The sequence below is a fragment of the Sylvia atricapilla genome, chromosome 1 (genome assembly GCF_009819655.1).
Source record: "Sylvia atricapilla isolate bSylAtr1 chromosome 1, bSylAtr1.pri, whole genome shotgun sequence".
In the NCBI taxonomy this organism is placed as follows: domain Eukaryota; kingdom Metazoa; phylum Chordata; class Aves; order Passeriformes; family Sylviidae; genus Sylvia; species Sylvia atricapilla.
Genome location: NC_089140.1, coordinates 127,807,201 through 127,820,121, shown reverse-complemented (window position 1 = coordinate 127,820,121; position 12,921 = coordinate 127,807,201). Strand labels below are relative to the sequence as shown.

The 12,921-nt window shown below is 42.6% G+C and overlaps 1 protein-coding gene across 1 annotated transcript; it reads left to right on the top strand.

The window, feature by feature from the left end:
- The first annotated feature begins 760 nt into the window (after positions 1-760).
- On the top strand, positions 761-11,706 carry TMEM64 (transmembrane protein 64). Its single transcript, XM_066333205.1, has 3 exons — positions 761-1,656; positions 7,194-7,349; positions 9,746-11,706. Exons 1-3 carry the CDS (start codon positions 889-891, stop codon positions 9,932-9,934), a joined length of 1,113 nt encoding a protein of 370 aa, XP_066189302.1. The 5' UTR covers positions 761-888; the 3' UTR covers positions 9,935-11,706.
- The last annotated feature ends 1,215 nt before the right edge of the window (positions 11,707-12,921 follow it).

The window sequence follows — 12,921 nt, the reverse complement described above, 5'->3', positions numbered from 1 at the left end:
GCGCAAACTCCGGCCGCTGGCCGGGAGAGGCTCGTCTCGCCGGTGCAGAGGGGACAGCCGGGGTGTTTGCGGTGCAAAGCCCTCGCGTAAAGGACGGAGAGTCGCCGGCATGTCAAGGGAGCGCAAGAGTAACAGTACAGTCAGCGATGCTCGAGCTCCGCTCTCCCCTGCCGGAAAACAACCCGCTTTCCAACACGGCTCCTCCACACCCTGCGGGTTACGGCTCTGCCGGGAAGGCGGGCTGCGGCCCCCGGGGCCGGCGGCGCTTTGCAGCGGGCAGGCGGAGCGGCGGGGCCCCGCTGGGCACACCCTGCCGGCGCCGCGCTCCCGGGGCGGGGCGGAGGGCGGAGCCTTGGAGCCGGCGCCGAGCCCCGCAGCGGGGCCGGGCGCAGCTGGCCCCGGAGCCTCGCCCGGCCTCCTCCCTCCCGGCGTTGCCACATCGGCACCGCCGTGCCGAGAAGGCGCTTCCCGGAGCGGAGCGGGAGCCCGGCGCGGGGAGATGGAGCCCCGGTGCTGCCGCCGCCGTCGCTGCCGCCGCCCCCCGGGACTCGCGCTCCGCCAGGGCCGCCGCTGCCACCGCCGGGACGGAGAGAGCGGCCCCGCCGCCGTCTAACGCCGCAGCCCCGGCGGCGCGGCCGAGGCGGGAGGCGGCGCGGAGGCCGCCGCGGCCCCTCCGCCCGCCGGGCGGCGGCGAAGCGCGGCCCCCTCCTCCCCGCCCTCCCCGCCGCCGCTTCCCCGCCCCCGCCCGGCCCTCGGCCGGGCTCGGCAGCCGGGCCATGGCGGGGCGATGAGGGAACGGCCGCCCCTGCCCGCAGGCTGCGTGGGGAGGCGGGGAGCGAAGGGGCTGCGCGGCTCGGTGGCGCTGGAGCCGGGCGGCGGGGCGGGGGGATGCGGGGCGCGGGGGCCGCGGCGCTGCAGCTCCTCTCCCGGGCCGTGAAGCAGGCGGCGGCGCAGGGCGCCCGGCAGGACCTGGGCCGCTGGCTGTCCCGAGCCGCCGGGACGGAGGCGGGAAGCGGCGGCGGCGGGGACACCGTCGGCTTCGTCCCGGCGGAGGTGGCGGGGGCCGGCGGGCTGCTGCTGGGGCCCTGCGCGGAGCAGGACGGGCTGCCGCCCGCGGAGCTGCTGCTCTGCCAGCTGCCCGAGCCCGGGGGCGGCGGGCACGGGCTGGCCGAGGCCCGGGGCTGGCGCTGCTCCTGCTGCCTGCTGGGCACCTGCTGGTACAAGAGCTGCCTCAGCCTCTGCATCCTGGCCGCCGTCTGCTTCGCCTCGCTGGCCCTGGTGCGCCAGTACCTGCGGGACCTGCTGCTCTGGGCCGAGAGCCTGGACAGCCTGGCCGGTGTGCTGCTCTTCACCGTGGGCTTCATCGTCGTGTCCTTCCCTTGCGGCTGGGGCTACATCCTGCTCAACGTGGCCGCCGGCTACCTCTACGGCTTCGTGCTGGGCATGGGGCTGATGGTGTTCGGCGTCCTCGTCGGCACCTTTGTCGCCCACGTGGCCTGCAAGCGGCTGCTGGCCCGCTGGGCACGGGCCAGGATCCAGGGCAGCGGGACGCTCAGTGCCATCGTCCGTGTGGTGGAGGGCGGCAGCGGCCTCAAGGTGGTGTGTCTGTCGCGGCTGACCCTGATCCCCTTCGGGCTGCAGAACGCCGTCTTCGCGGTGAGTCCCCGCCTGGGCTGTGCGGCCGAGCAAGACAGGTGCTGGAAGGATGTCTTTCGGCGTAGTGGCTGCTGTTGTTGGTAGAGATCGCCTCCTTTACTGGGAACAAACCATGGTTTCTCCCTCTTAACAACAGTAAAAACAGCCCTCTCTACCTGCTCTTCGGTGCATGCACAGGGACAGGAGGCAGATTTTTGAGATGCCTTGCTCACTGGCGTTGTGTTAAGTGTTGCTCTCTCATGTTTCAAGACTACATTTGGTGTTAGAATCACCAAGGTGTTGTATAGCAAAATCTGTGAAGAAGTCAACGGTTATGAAGTGTGCTTTTAAAGTGATCCTGTTTAAAACCTGGCAAGAGTTGAGGAAAACTGTTGCCAGATCTTCAGAAACTACTCAATAGAAGTAATCATATTGAAGAGAAAGAAGTGGACAGATTAAAATTCTTTCTTGGTGTGGTTGTTGTTTGTACCATGCATCTGGCAAATCCATACAGGATGTTAAGTCCATGCCTACAAGACAGGTTGCAGGTTTTGGGCAGAGCAGGATGTAGGCTTAGAGACTGTACTCTCTGAAAAGAGACTGTACTCTCAGAGTGGCATTGAAAATTGAGTCTGAAAAAGGGGTAGTCTTCCTTTTCTTTCTACTTTCAGGTGAAAATTGGTACATTCATTTGGTCTCTTTGATCATCTTAAAAGAAAAAGTAAAGAAGAGTATGGAAGGTAGTTTTTTTTTTTTAAGTGTTGTCATACTGCTGATGACAAGTACAGACCTTTATTGCTTCCCCAGTACTTTGTCTGAAGAGTCTGGTTCTGGCTGTGTTATGCCTCAGTTTTATCTACTAACTTGGTGAAATCAAAACAAAGCAAACCCGATTGTGAAATACTTTAAATGTTATCAGTAACTTGTGTGTTCTTTAACATGAGTGACTGTCTAAACACTTGTTTTGGTCTGCCACTTTCTTACAGCCCACCTTCTTTACTTGTCTACAACCCTTCTGATGCACTTGTTTAATTTTGACAGAATCATCTGGCTGCAATTAGCAGGTCACTGAATACCAAATTTTTTTTTTTTTTTAAGTAAAATTTAATCCATGCATTTGGGGTGTAACATCCACACCAAATATTTTAAATAGATGTATATAAAACTGTGTGTAGTGGAGCATTCATCTCCGGAGCTGTAATCTCAATCCATAAGAGCTGTAGCAACTTGTAATTTCTTTTTAAGCAGATCCTTTAACCAGTTTCTTGTTAAGAATGAGAAACTGAACAGCTGAATCTCTGCTGTTTTATTTGTTAATCTGCATTACTGCAGGCCTGAAAAGGCTTGGACCTGTCCAGCTGGGAGCAGAGTCCCTCCTGGAGTCCAAGGTCCAGTGTAGCTGGTGAAGCTTCTGCTGTGCTGTGACCCTCCTAAAGTGAGGAGAGCTGTTGTGCTCTGGTTGTTCACAGCTCCGAGGTATCACTTGCAGTAGTCAGCAGATGATATAGAGTAGTATTTGATCTGAAGAACAGACCAGGGAATTACCAAGTTAAAATGATTTCCTGGCATAACCCTTCAGTTAGAAACACTATTCAGCTGAGTATTCAGGCCAATTCAATATTTAAAATGATGCTGTGAATCACTGTGGTTTGTATTCTCCGTATTCTGCAGGCTAAATAATTTTCTTTCCAAGTGGATGGTTTCAGTGTTAAAATAATAGATAGGAAATGAGATGAAACCAGATGCTTGAGTTGTGCCAAGTAACTTGGATGCTTTTTGCTAATTTTAGTTTGGTTATGTTTATTATTCCTGATTTACTACTTTATAGCATAGTCAAATAAAGCACAGTATGCACTCAGTTTTTCACTGAGAACATTTAATATGAGCTACTAGATCACTGAAAATTGATGCATACAAATCTAGGAGTTCAAGACAGTTTCTCTTTTTGAGTCAAGTTTAAGTTATGTAAAAAATACAGTTTCCTGCCTACACAGACCAAGCTGTCATTTCTCACTTATTTGAAAACCTAGCACTAGTTTTAAGTTTAAAATGCATTTTCCCATGCTAGCAACTTCAGCAATGAATTTGAAAAGGATTAATTTTTAAACAACAGTGAGCTTAAGTACTTATCCTTATTTTTCCAGTGGTCTGGTCTATGCATGTTTTCTGTGTGGACATTTTTAAGTAAACTGGAGATACTGAGCATGCTGAAATGAGAGAGAAGGAAGGAAGTGACACATGAGGTTCAGGGAAAGGCATAACCTTGATGTGAGCAGGGTCATCTGCAGAGCTGGGATTAAATGATTTCTACAAGCACTTGTTCGGTGGCATGTACCATCTGCTAAGGGCTTTTGAGAGGTTGACTTGTAGGGGGGTGTAGGGAAAGATGGAAGAGCTTCTTAGGATTTGATTAGTGAGGGAAATCATATCAATTGAAACAGCACAAGAAGAAAACTAACACAAATTCCTTAGCGTCTCAGCAGCCAAACATGAAGATCTTGCTTCTTAAAAGGTCGTTCTGCTGATAGGAGAGGGGTGAGGTAATGCATTTGCTTGCCTTTCTGGAATATAGCGCTTGCTAACTGAAAGCATGTTTGTATTTCTCTTTTGAGTGAGTTTTGCTTAATTATCACTCCTGCTGCCAAAGTGGCCTGGGCTGCTGGGGTGGTTTGATAGCTCTTACTTATGTGTTTGCCCACGCACACCTCTCTCACCTTGGCAACTCTGGAGTGTTTTGAAGGCAGGTCTGTAAGGAGGCCTGGTATGCAGGTTATCATCTGCTTCCCACGAGTTTGTTCTTGGGAGTGAGATTTGTGCAAACTGGTTATTTGTACTGCCAGATGTAGGTTAGATGGGATTTCATACTTTCCCCCCCTATTTAAGGGAAATATTACATGAAAGAAATAATCTGATTTAAAAAATCTTGTGTTATTCAAGTTTGCACCTCTGGGTTTAGAAATGCATACAAAGAAGTTACAGTTGAAGAAATGGTACCTGCTTTGCAAGAATGTGCACTGTGCATTCTCTGCTTGTTCAAAAGTTGGCAGCTGGTTTGGATTTTTGTAATGGGATTTTTTGAGGGGGTGGTATTGGCTTTTTTTTTCGAAGGGGGGTTTCTGGGGGATTTTGTTTTGCGCTTTTTTTTAAGGAAAAAGCACCGGAGTTATCCTTTGCCCTTGGTCACAATGCCTACCTGTTCTGAAACACAGGCAGACTGAGGGAAGAGAAACTGTGCTGCAATCCCTAAAGGCATGGGAGCCCCCAGCTAAGGCCTGGCAGAAGCATTTATTCTTTGACAGTGCTGAACTAAAGGTGTCAGCTGCAAAGAATGCACACAAGCTCCACGGGACAAAGCCCATCTAAGGCTTGATGGAGGAGTTTCTGGCTATTGATATCAGTGCAATTACGTAGTCCTTAATTGTATTTGAATATGATTTAAATGCATTTCTCTTATGGCCCATAATACAATAGCATCCATGCTTTGTTTGGGATTTCAGGGTTAATTTTTGCTGCCCTGAGCTTTCACCAGAAACAGAGCCTTGGGAGGCTCTGTTAGGCAGACTGGCCATGCAGATACCAGTCTGGCAGGTTCGTAGAACAGGTAAAGTTCCTAGAAAGAAAAGTGTGGAAAGCTGTAAGCTTGATTGACAATTTCTCAAGTTTCTTAGACAGGGATACTGTCCACTTTCTGTGCATTCTTGGGAAAGGAAAAGTAGCTCTAAACCTACAGTTTAGTTAAAAGGGCATCTCAAAACTTTTTTCACCCTCTCCTTAGCTTTCATTGCAGTGGGAAGCACAAGCTATAATTCAGTGTATTCACTGGGGTGGTCTCCCCTTCATTTGGAAACAATCTCTCTCATGACTCGGAACGGCCAGTTGTTTCAGGACACATCCAGATGTGCAGACATGTTGCTCTGCAACTAAAGTGTCCTTAATACTTCTACAGAAATGAAAGAGGTGCCAGGAGTGTTAAAGCAATCTTTGGGAAGTTTCCCAGCTCCATTAGATGTAATGATAGTGTCCTACTTAGCAAATCTTGCCTCTGCATTAGTATTTCAGAAACTTTTAATAGCAGCTCCTTCATTCCCTTGGCAATACAGGAAGTTTGGACTGTGCATTCTTATTCCATGGCCCAGATTACAACAATGCTTAAAAAGGTCTTTTGAAAGTATTGGTCAAATGTGAAGTTCTGACATAATTATGTAATCCTTTTTTTGTTATAAATCTAAATTAATCTTGTCTACAGAAGGAAATATAATATTTGTGGTGCTGGTATATATTTCAGGAAATATCATATGTGTGAAGTTTGGAAATAGTTTATTGGATCTTGTTCCAGAGAATTATTCTTAATCTTTATGCTTCATTGCATTCTGCTACTCCATTGCCCTTCCTCCCAAAAACTTTCCACTGATGTTGCTTGGAGCTCTGAGAATTCAGCACTGTGACTTTCACAGTAACTAAAGTTTATTTTAAGAATAGCATGATGAAATGAGTAACATTGCTGCTATTCTTCAACATTGTACAAAACTGGCAAGGTCAATAATTTCCATGTAGGCTCTCAGTGTTAGGGCTGTTCTTAATTAGATCTCTGTTATTATCAACTGAATTTTCTGGAAAATTTGTTGAACTACTTGCTTCCAAAACCATAGTTTTCATACTCATTTTTAACCCAGTTTCCTCTTGTTTTGTTTTTTCTTATGTAAATATCTTCTGATCTCATGACACTTGCCTTTAACATTTCCCTCATGGCCGCTGAGACTAATTTAGCTGGTACTGTGTACTTTGTTCCCTTGTAATCTCCTACGTTCACCTATTGATGCAGAGCAGAAATTTCACAGCAAAAGGAAGAAAATACTGACATATTATTAGTGCCTTCTCCAGAGAAATGAATAAAACCTGTGTATACTGTTTTGTTCACCAATTGAAGTGAGGTGCAAAATACTTTTGGTAGGCAATCTTAATGATACTTATCTATATCATTATAGATTAGATGGATATTGCTCATAGGGATCACGGAAAGACGTGTATTTTAATAAGCTCATAACTTGCCCAGCACAGACAAATTGTATCTGCCATTGTGTTTACCTGGATCATATTTAATACAGCGACATTTTGAACAATTTCCTCTTTCATTATCTGCCATACACATAAAAGTCAGATAGATTTTTGCATTAGGCCTTCACATTCAATAATGTAATTTCTTCTCGCAAGTAAATGGTCATAAATCCAAGGGTTCCATTCACCAGGTAAAAATAAATATCTTCAGTGAACTGTGTAATTGCACCCCTGGTTAATGACTCTTGCACAGAGATATTTTGTAATGTAAGGTGAAATTAAATCAAACCTAGAAACTTTAAAAAGGCCAGATGACAACTAGATACATTCTGTTTCATTCTGTTATCTTCCCCCTGTGTATGAATCAAAGTTTCAGTGAAGGAATGTAGGATATTCTTTCATGCTTTTGCAGAGGTGGTTGTGGGAAGCGGTTAATCTGGTTGTTTGTACACTTAGATTGTGTTGGAGCTGCTTTTGGTTTCTTACTCTTTCTTTTTACTCAGATTACAGATTTATCACTACCCAACTACCTGATGGCTTCTTCACTTGGGCTGCTTCCTACTCAGCTCCTGAACTCGTACTTGGGCACGACCTTGCGCACCATGGAGGATGTGATTGCAGAACAGAGTGTTAGTGGCTATTTTGTGTTCGGTTTACAGGTCAGTTAAAACAATTGCTTTCATAGACTTTGGTAACGGTGCTGTCTGTTTCTCTGTGATTTATTTCTGTTGACTGCTAGATACCCAGAAAAATGGATTCCCAATGTACTGATTGCTTTAGGTTTTGTTTTCTGCTCTGAGAAAAGTATAGTTCTCTCACACCTCACCATAACAAAGCAGAACTCACTCAGTGTTCTCTTTTTCTGACACTTTTCTTGTCAGAAAAGTTTTCTTATCTTGCTTTCTAGGATAATCTCCTGCTGAATTTTAGACTTGTCAAATTACCCCTAGATAAAAGCTTATATGTGTGTAGACCCAGCACCTATGCACTCTTCACTGTTAGCACTCAGCATACCCATTTTGCATAGATATTCAGGATTAGAAATGCTGTAGAGTACTATTTTATTAATGCCTAAATCACCGTATCCTAATTTTACAAGTGAGTAAATTAATGAGAAGTATATCAAGTATCTTTACATGACCTTAGCTCTTGAACTAATTTATCAGTAAATTTTGGGTGTAAGCCTTAAGTGTGAGACCATTATGAGCATAGAGATTATGGGTATTTCAGAATTATATTACATATCAAAACATCCTCTGACAGTGACAGTATTTCAGGCTGTGTTTGACTAGCAATTACCATGGTTTGCAGACTTGCAGCAGGTACTGCAGTAGTTTCTGTTCCTCAGTTTTTACAATCATAAAGCTGATGTTTAACAGTGCTAACATAGAAAACTAAGTCTAGACCATTTTAAACATACCTTCCTCCCTTACCCTGAAATTTGTGTGCTCTTATATACAGCATATAATTTATAGCTTTCATGAAACGTGGTTATGAGTATTTAAAATGCCTTTGTAAGTGTGGCATTTGTGTAGATAGTCTTGATAGGTCAGAGAGAACATAAATGGTTTCTTGATCAGCTGTTACTTTAGTCACAAAATGTTATTTCCAGGGTAGTAAGTTTTTAGTGGTAGGGTAATAGTTTTTAGTAGTCTTTTCTTTTTTCCCCCCCGTTTTTATATTTATTTTTTTAAAATTGACATTGATTCTCCTTTACAGATCATATAGGTTGTAACATAAGTGTTGCTCAGGTAAGTGGTGGCTGGATGGCCTGAATGTTTTAAAAGGAGTACTAACCTTCTTGAGACCAGTCCTTGGGACGTGACTGAATAACTGAAGGGGAGGCCTTTAGTGGAGAAATTTGCATTCTTCCGCTGTCTCTCAGGTGTCTGTCGAGTGCTTTGCCTGGATGAGCTCTGATGGGATTTTGATTTAGTAAATAGCTCTGAAAATCCTTCACATTTCATGGTTGTCTATGTGTGTGTATATATATATATATAAAAATTATTTATCTAGGGAGCTAGGTTACTGGTAGTAATATTTCTAAACCAAATCAAATTTAAATATTTGGGTAAGCTTCTAGAATAGAAATTTTCCTATCTATTGAAAAACTAGTGTTTCTGGTATTGTGAATCTTATATTGGCCAACTTTTGAAATGTGTAACATGAATTGGTGAGGAACATCATTTTCACTACAAGGGTAGTCAAGCACTGGAGCAGAGTGCCCAGAGAAGTGCTGAAATGTCTATCCTTTTACAGTTTTCAAGACCTGGCTGGACAAAAGTTCTGGCCAAAAGTTCTGATCTTGCAGCCAGCCCGGCTTTGAGCAGCTGGTTGGGCGAGAGACTGCCAGGGTGCCTTCCAGCTGCAGTTGTCCTGTGTCCATACTTTTCAGTTGTGTTACTCAGTGATACTCCAGCACTTTCTGCCATGCTGACAGGTGTTTTAAGCAATAGTTCTCAATGTTAAAGAAAACACAGCCCTACAGTGAGTAACGAAGTCCAGGTTTTAGACTCAGATCTCTAGGTTCTGTTGTAAGTTGTGTAACTTCTTTGCCTTTTTGAAAGGAAGCTGCAGATTCCAGCTAGTTAACATCCTTTAAAAAAGGCAGAGGAACTTGCTTTTTTCAAAGAGACTCTCACTATGAGAGACCTTGATTTTTATTTGAAGGTTTTATCTTTTAGTTTTTTCCTAAGGAGGATCTCAGCTAAAAACTTGACTGATGATTTATTGAAGAGAGAAGGTGAAAGGATTGCTTTATAACATGTATATGGATTTCAGCAGAAAGAAAGAAACCTATCTTTTCAATTTATATAAATATTTTAAGTTCTGTGTAATGTCGGTGTTCTGATATGCTGGTTACATTGTTAGCATATGTAGGTTTAGAGCTACTCATGGGCTAAGATCATCTCCCAGTGTTTTGCCTGTGAAGCTTTGAGCCAACAGCTGCCTTATGAATCTTTGCATTGACAACTTTTTTGTTTCACCCAGATCAGTTGCTTTGTATGCCTTCCCACAGCTTATGCAGCCTACAACACTCTTGTTTTATTTGCAGATTGTCATAAGCATAGGACTCTCGTTTTATGTCGTCCACCGGGCTCAAGTGGAACTCAATGCAGCTATTGTAGCGTGTGAAATGGAAATGAAGACCTCGCTTGTTAAAGACACTCAGCCGAGCATCAATGGCTCAACCACATACTGCAACAAGAGGACATTCTCTGGAGGAGGTGTCAATATTGTGTGATTTCAAGTATTAATTACTAAGTAAGGTTTTGTGAACCTGAGCTAGAAATATCTTGAAACTTGCCTAGAAATATCTATGGACAATTGAAATACATTAAAAAAATTACATTGATTACAGGTTGTACTGTGGCACAAACCAACCGACCAGCTCTTTAATTGCACATGGGGTGACTTCTAGCAAGACAAGGAAGATGGCAAAGTAACTTAAGATGTAAATGCAAATTTGGCTGCACCTTTGGTCATTTATTATGCCTGTCATGGCCTGTAGTCTGCACTTTAGGTTTTTTTCCCTTTGCTCCTATAAACTGAGAAATGCTTCTATAAACAAGAAAAGTAGCACAGAGGTAAATATTTTTCTGCTTAGTATTATTTATAAGGCTAAATAATTATATACAGTAGAATTTTATTACTGATAAAGGTAAATGAGAAAGTATGCAATTCAATGTATGTTATTCTTGAATATGCTTTTGCTTTGGAATTGCTTCCAGAACTTGGAGTGTATTATTTAGCTAAGGATGGGACCATTTGGCTTTATCTTCATTTTTGATTTCAAAAAAAGATAGAACCCTATATAAAGTTTTAGTTGAATGTATTTTTCTAAGTCATTACAAATGTTGCAGAGCCATGCAAATGTATTCACACAAGCTTAAATCCTACATTGTGGGACTGAAGTGCTCTTAAATTACATTTTAAGTTACACTGTGTAATATGCAAAGTACAAGGGAAAATGTAGAAGTTAAATTGCAATGACTATTTGAATGACACTTAATTGGTTTTGCCACCTTGGTGATTGTAACAAAGGGCTGTTCCACGTTAGTCCTATATACGATATTTTTAATTGTTCGAAGGATGAAGTTTTTCAGCTCACATGACTGCGTGTGGTAAGGCTTCTAGAGCAGGAAACTAAATCTCTGCTCTAAACAGAATGATGGGATATTAGCAGTACTAATTTTACAAGAAGGTGGCCTTTATTTTGTAAGTGAATCCCCTCTCCCTTTAAAAAGCTTTAAAAATTCACTTTGGTTGGCACATCTTTTATACCAGTTTTACATTTTTTAAAAGACACAATCTATTACAAATTTCATCAGAGTGAAGAAATGAAAACTAGAGGTTCTCCTTGGAAAAATAAATAATCCAGTAGTGGAGAAGACAGCAATGTCTCTGAGACTCAGGAATTCTGACTCCATTTTTGCAAGACAACACTGTATTGGATACTGCTCCTTTTATGCCTGCTGTGGACTGTTTTTCACTGCATTTAAATAGACTGGATAACCTGATGGTAACTTGCGTGTGTGTCTAAAAGAAAAAACAACAATAATGCCTGAACACAACGTTCTGTATGTGTGAGTTTCATGTAGATCTACATACCAATGTTCAATGGCTCAAACACATGCAAGTCATCTGATACAAAAATAATGTAAAGTATGGCTTCTTTTGTATTTACTTTATGTGAGTTTTTAAGGATGCTTTCAGTCTTCAAAATTTTGTGTTATTTTCTAACAGTACAGCTGTGCCTCCTTTTTGTAAGGTTGGTTGTAGGGTCCAAGCATTTTTGTCTTGAGAACAGTGGATCTTCATGGCCGTTGGGAAACAGAGATGTGAGAGCCTCTGACAGCCTTACTGAGAGGACATGCAGCACTTCCAGAACCAAACATCTGCACGTTCCTCCATACTGGGAATTCCATTTTGTTCCTTAGATCTGTATCCTTTGCAGATTGGTGTCCTTGGGTCCTGCGACCTAAAGAACTGAACTAGTTCAATGAAAACAACAAAGTTCAGATTGTCTCCTTCCTGTTGTTTTGGGGCATCAGGGTTTTTTTTGGGTGGTGGTGGGGTTTTGGTTGGTTGGGTTTAGGGTTTTTTTTTTTTTTTTTTTTTTTTTTTTTTTTTTTTTTTTTTTTTTTTTGTTTTTGTTTTTGTTTTTTGGTTTGGTTTGGTTTCATTTGGTTTTGGGATTAGTTTTGATTTGTTGGTTGGTTTTTGAAAAGGCAATCTGTATCTACCTGGAAGTGTTGATTTACACATCTCTGCCTCTGACAGCTCCTGTGTGAAAACAAGAGAGCCAGATACCTTTTTGATGGCGTTATTTGTCATCATAGTATAATTGAGTCCTTTCTAAAGGTTTTTTTTTTGTTTGTTTCTTGTAAATAACAGTCCTTCAGTGAACTGATCTGAACTTTGCTCCATCTTGCCAAATGAACAATAGCATTTTGAAGAGGCTATCTCTTTCTTTGCATTTTTTAACTAACTTAAGGTTGCGTTGATTGTTTGAAACATTTCCCAAATATGTATTTTGAAGTGCTTTTATTTCCATGACATTTTGTAACCAGAGTAACTTCACTATGTGAACACTTTTGTAGTATGGAATTAGTTCTTAAGACTTTTGCATTTTGCTTGATACTTGTAATATTTGTGTACACGTTAATGGGAAATGTGCATTAAAAGGAACTTTTCTGTACCATGCCAATCATAATTTTATACAATAAATTCACTCAAATTTCTTTAAAGGTATATGTATTAAATGTTTAAGTTGCTATGATCTAGTTGGAAAGAAGGTTCAGTGGAGTCTTACCTGTATGCAGCCGTACAAAGATATTTGTCTGCATCAAGGGAGAAACAAGTTAGACTTTAAGGATGAATTCCATGGGTGGGGAGTTAGTGACAAGGAAAATAGACTGGATTTTTTTACTTTTGTTTAATTAAATACATGCTTAATTCTATTAGATACTTTAAAAGTTTGGTATTTGCAGCTGCCTTTGTTATAGAAGAATAAGCATACATGTGCTTACGAGAAACATGCTACAAAACTGCAAGAGGATTGATATTTCTGAGCATAACAGTAGCAAAAGTGATGTAATTATTATTTCTTCAAGATGGCCTCCCTATCTAGTCTAGTTAAAATCCACTAAGTTATGAATCTAGTTTAAACAGTATATGGCAAGTCATCTTCAAGAATATTTTCTGACTTGTCATGATGGTGACATTTCT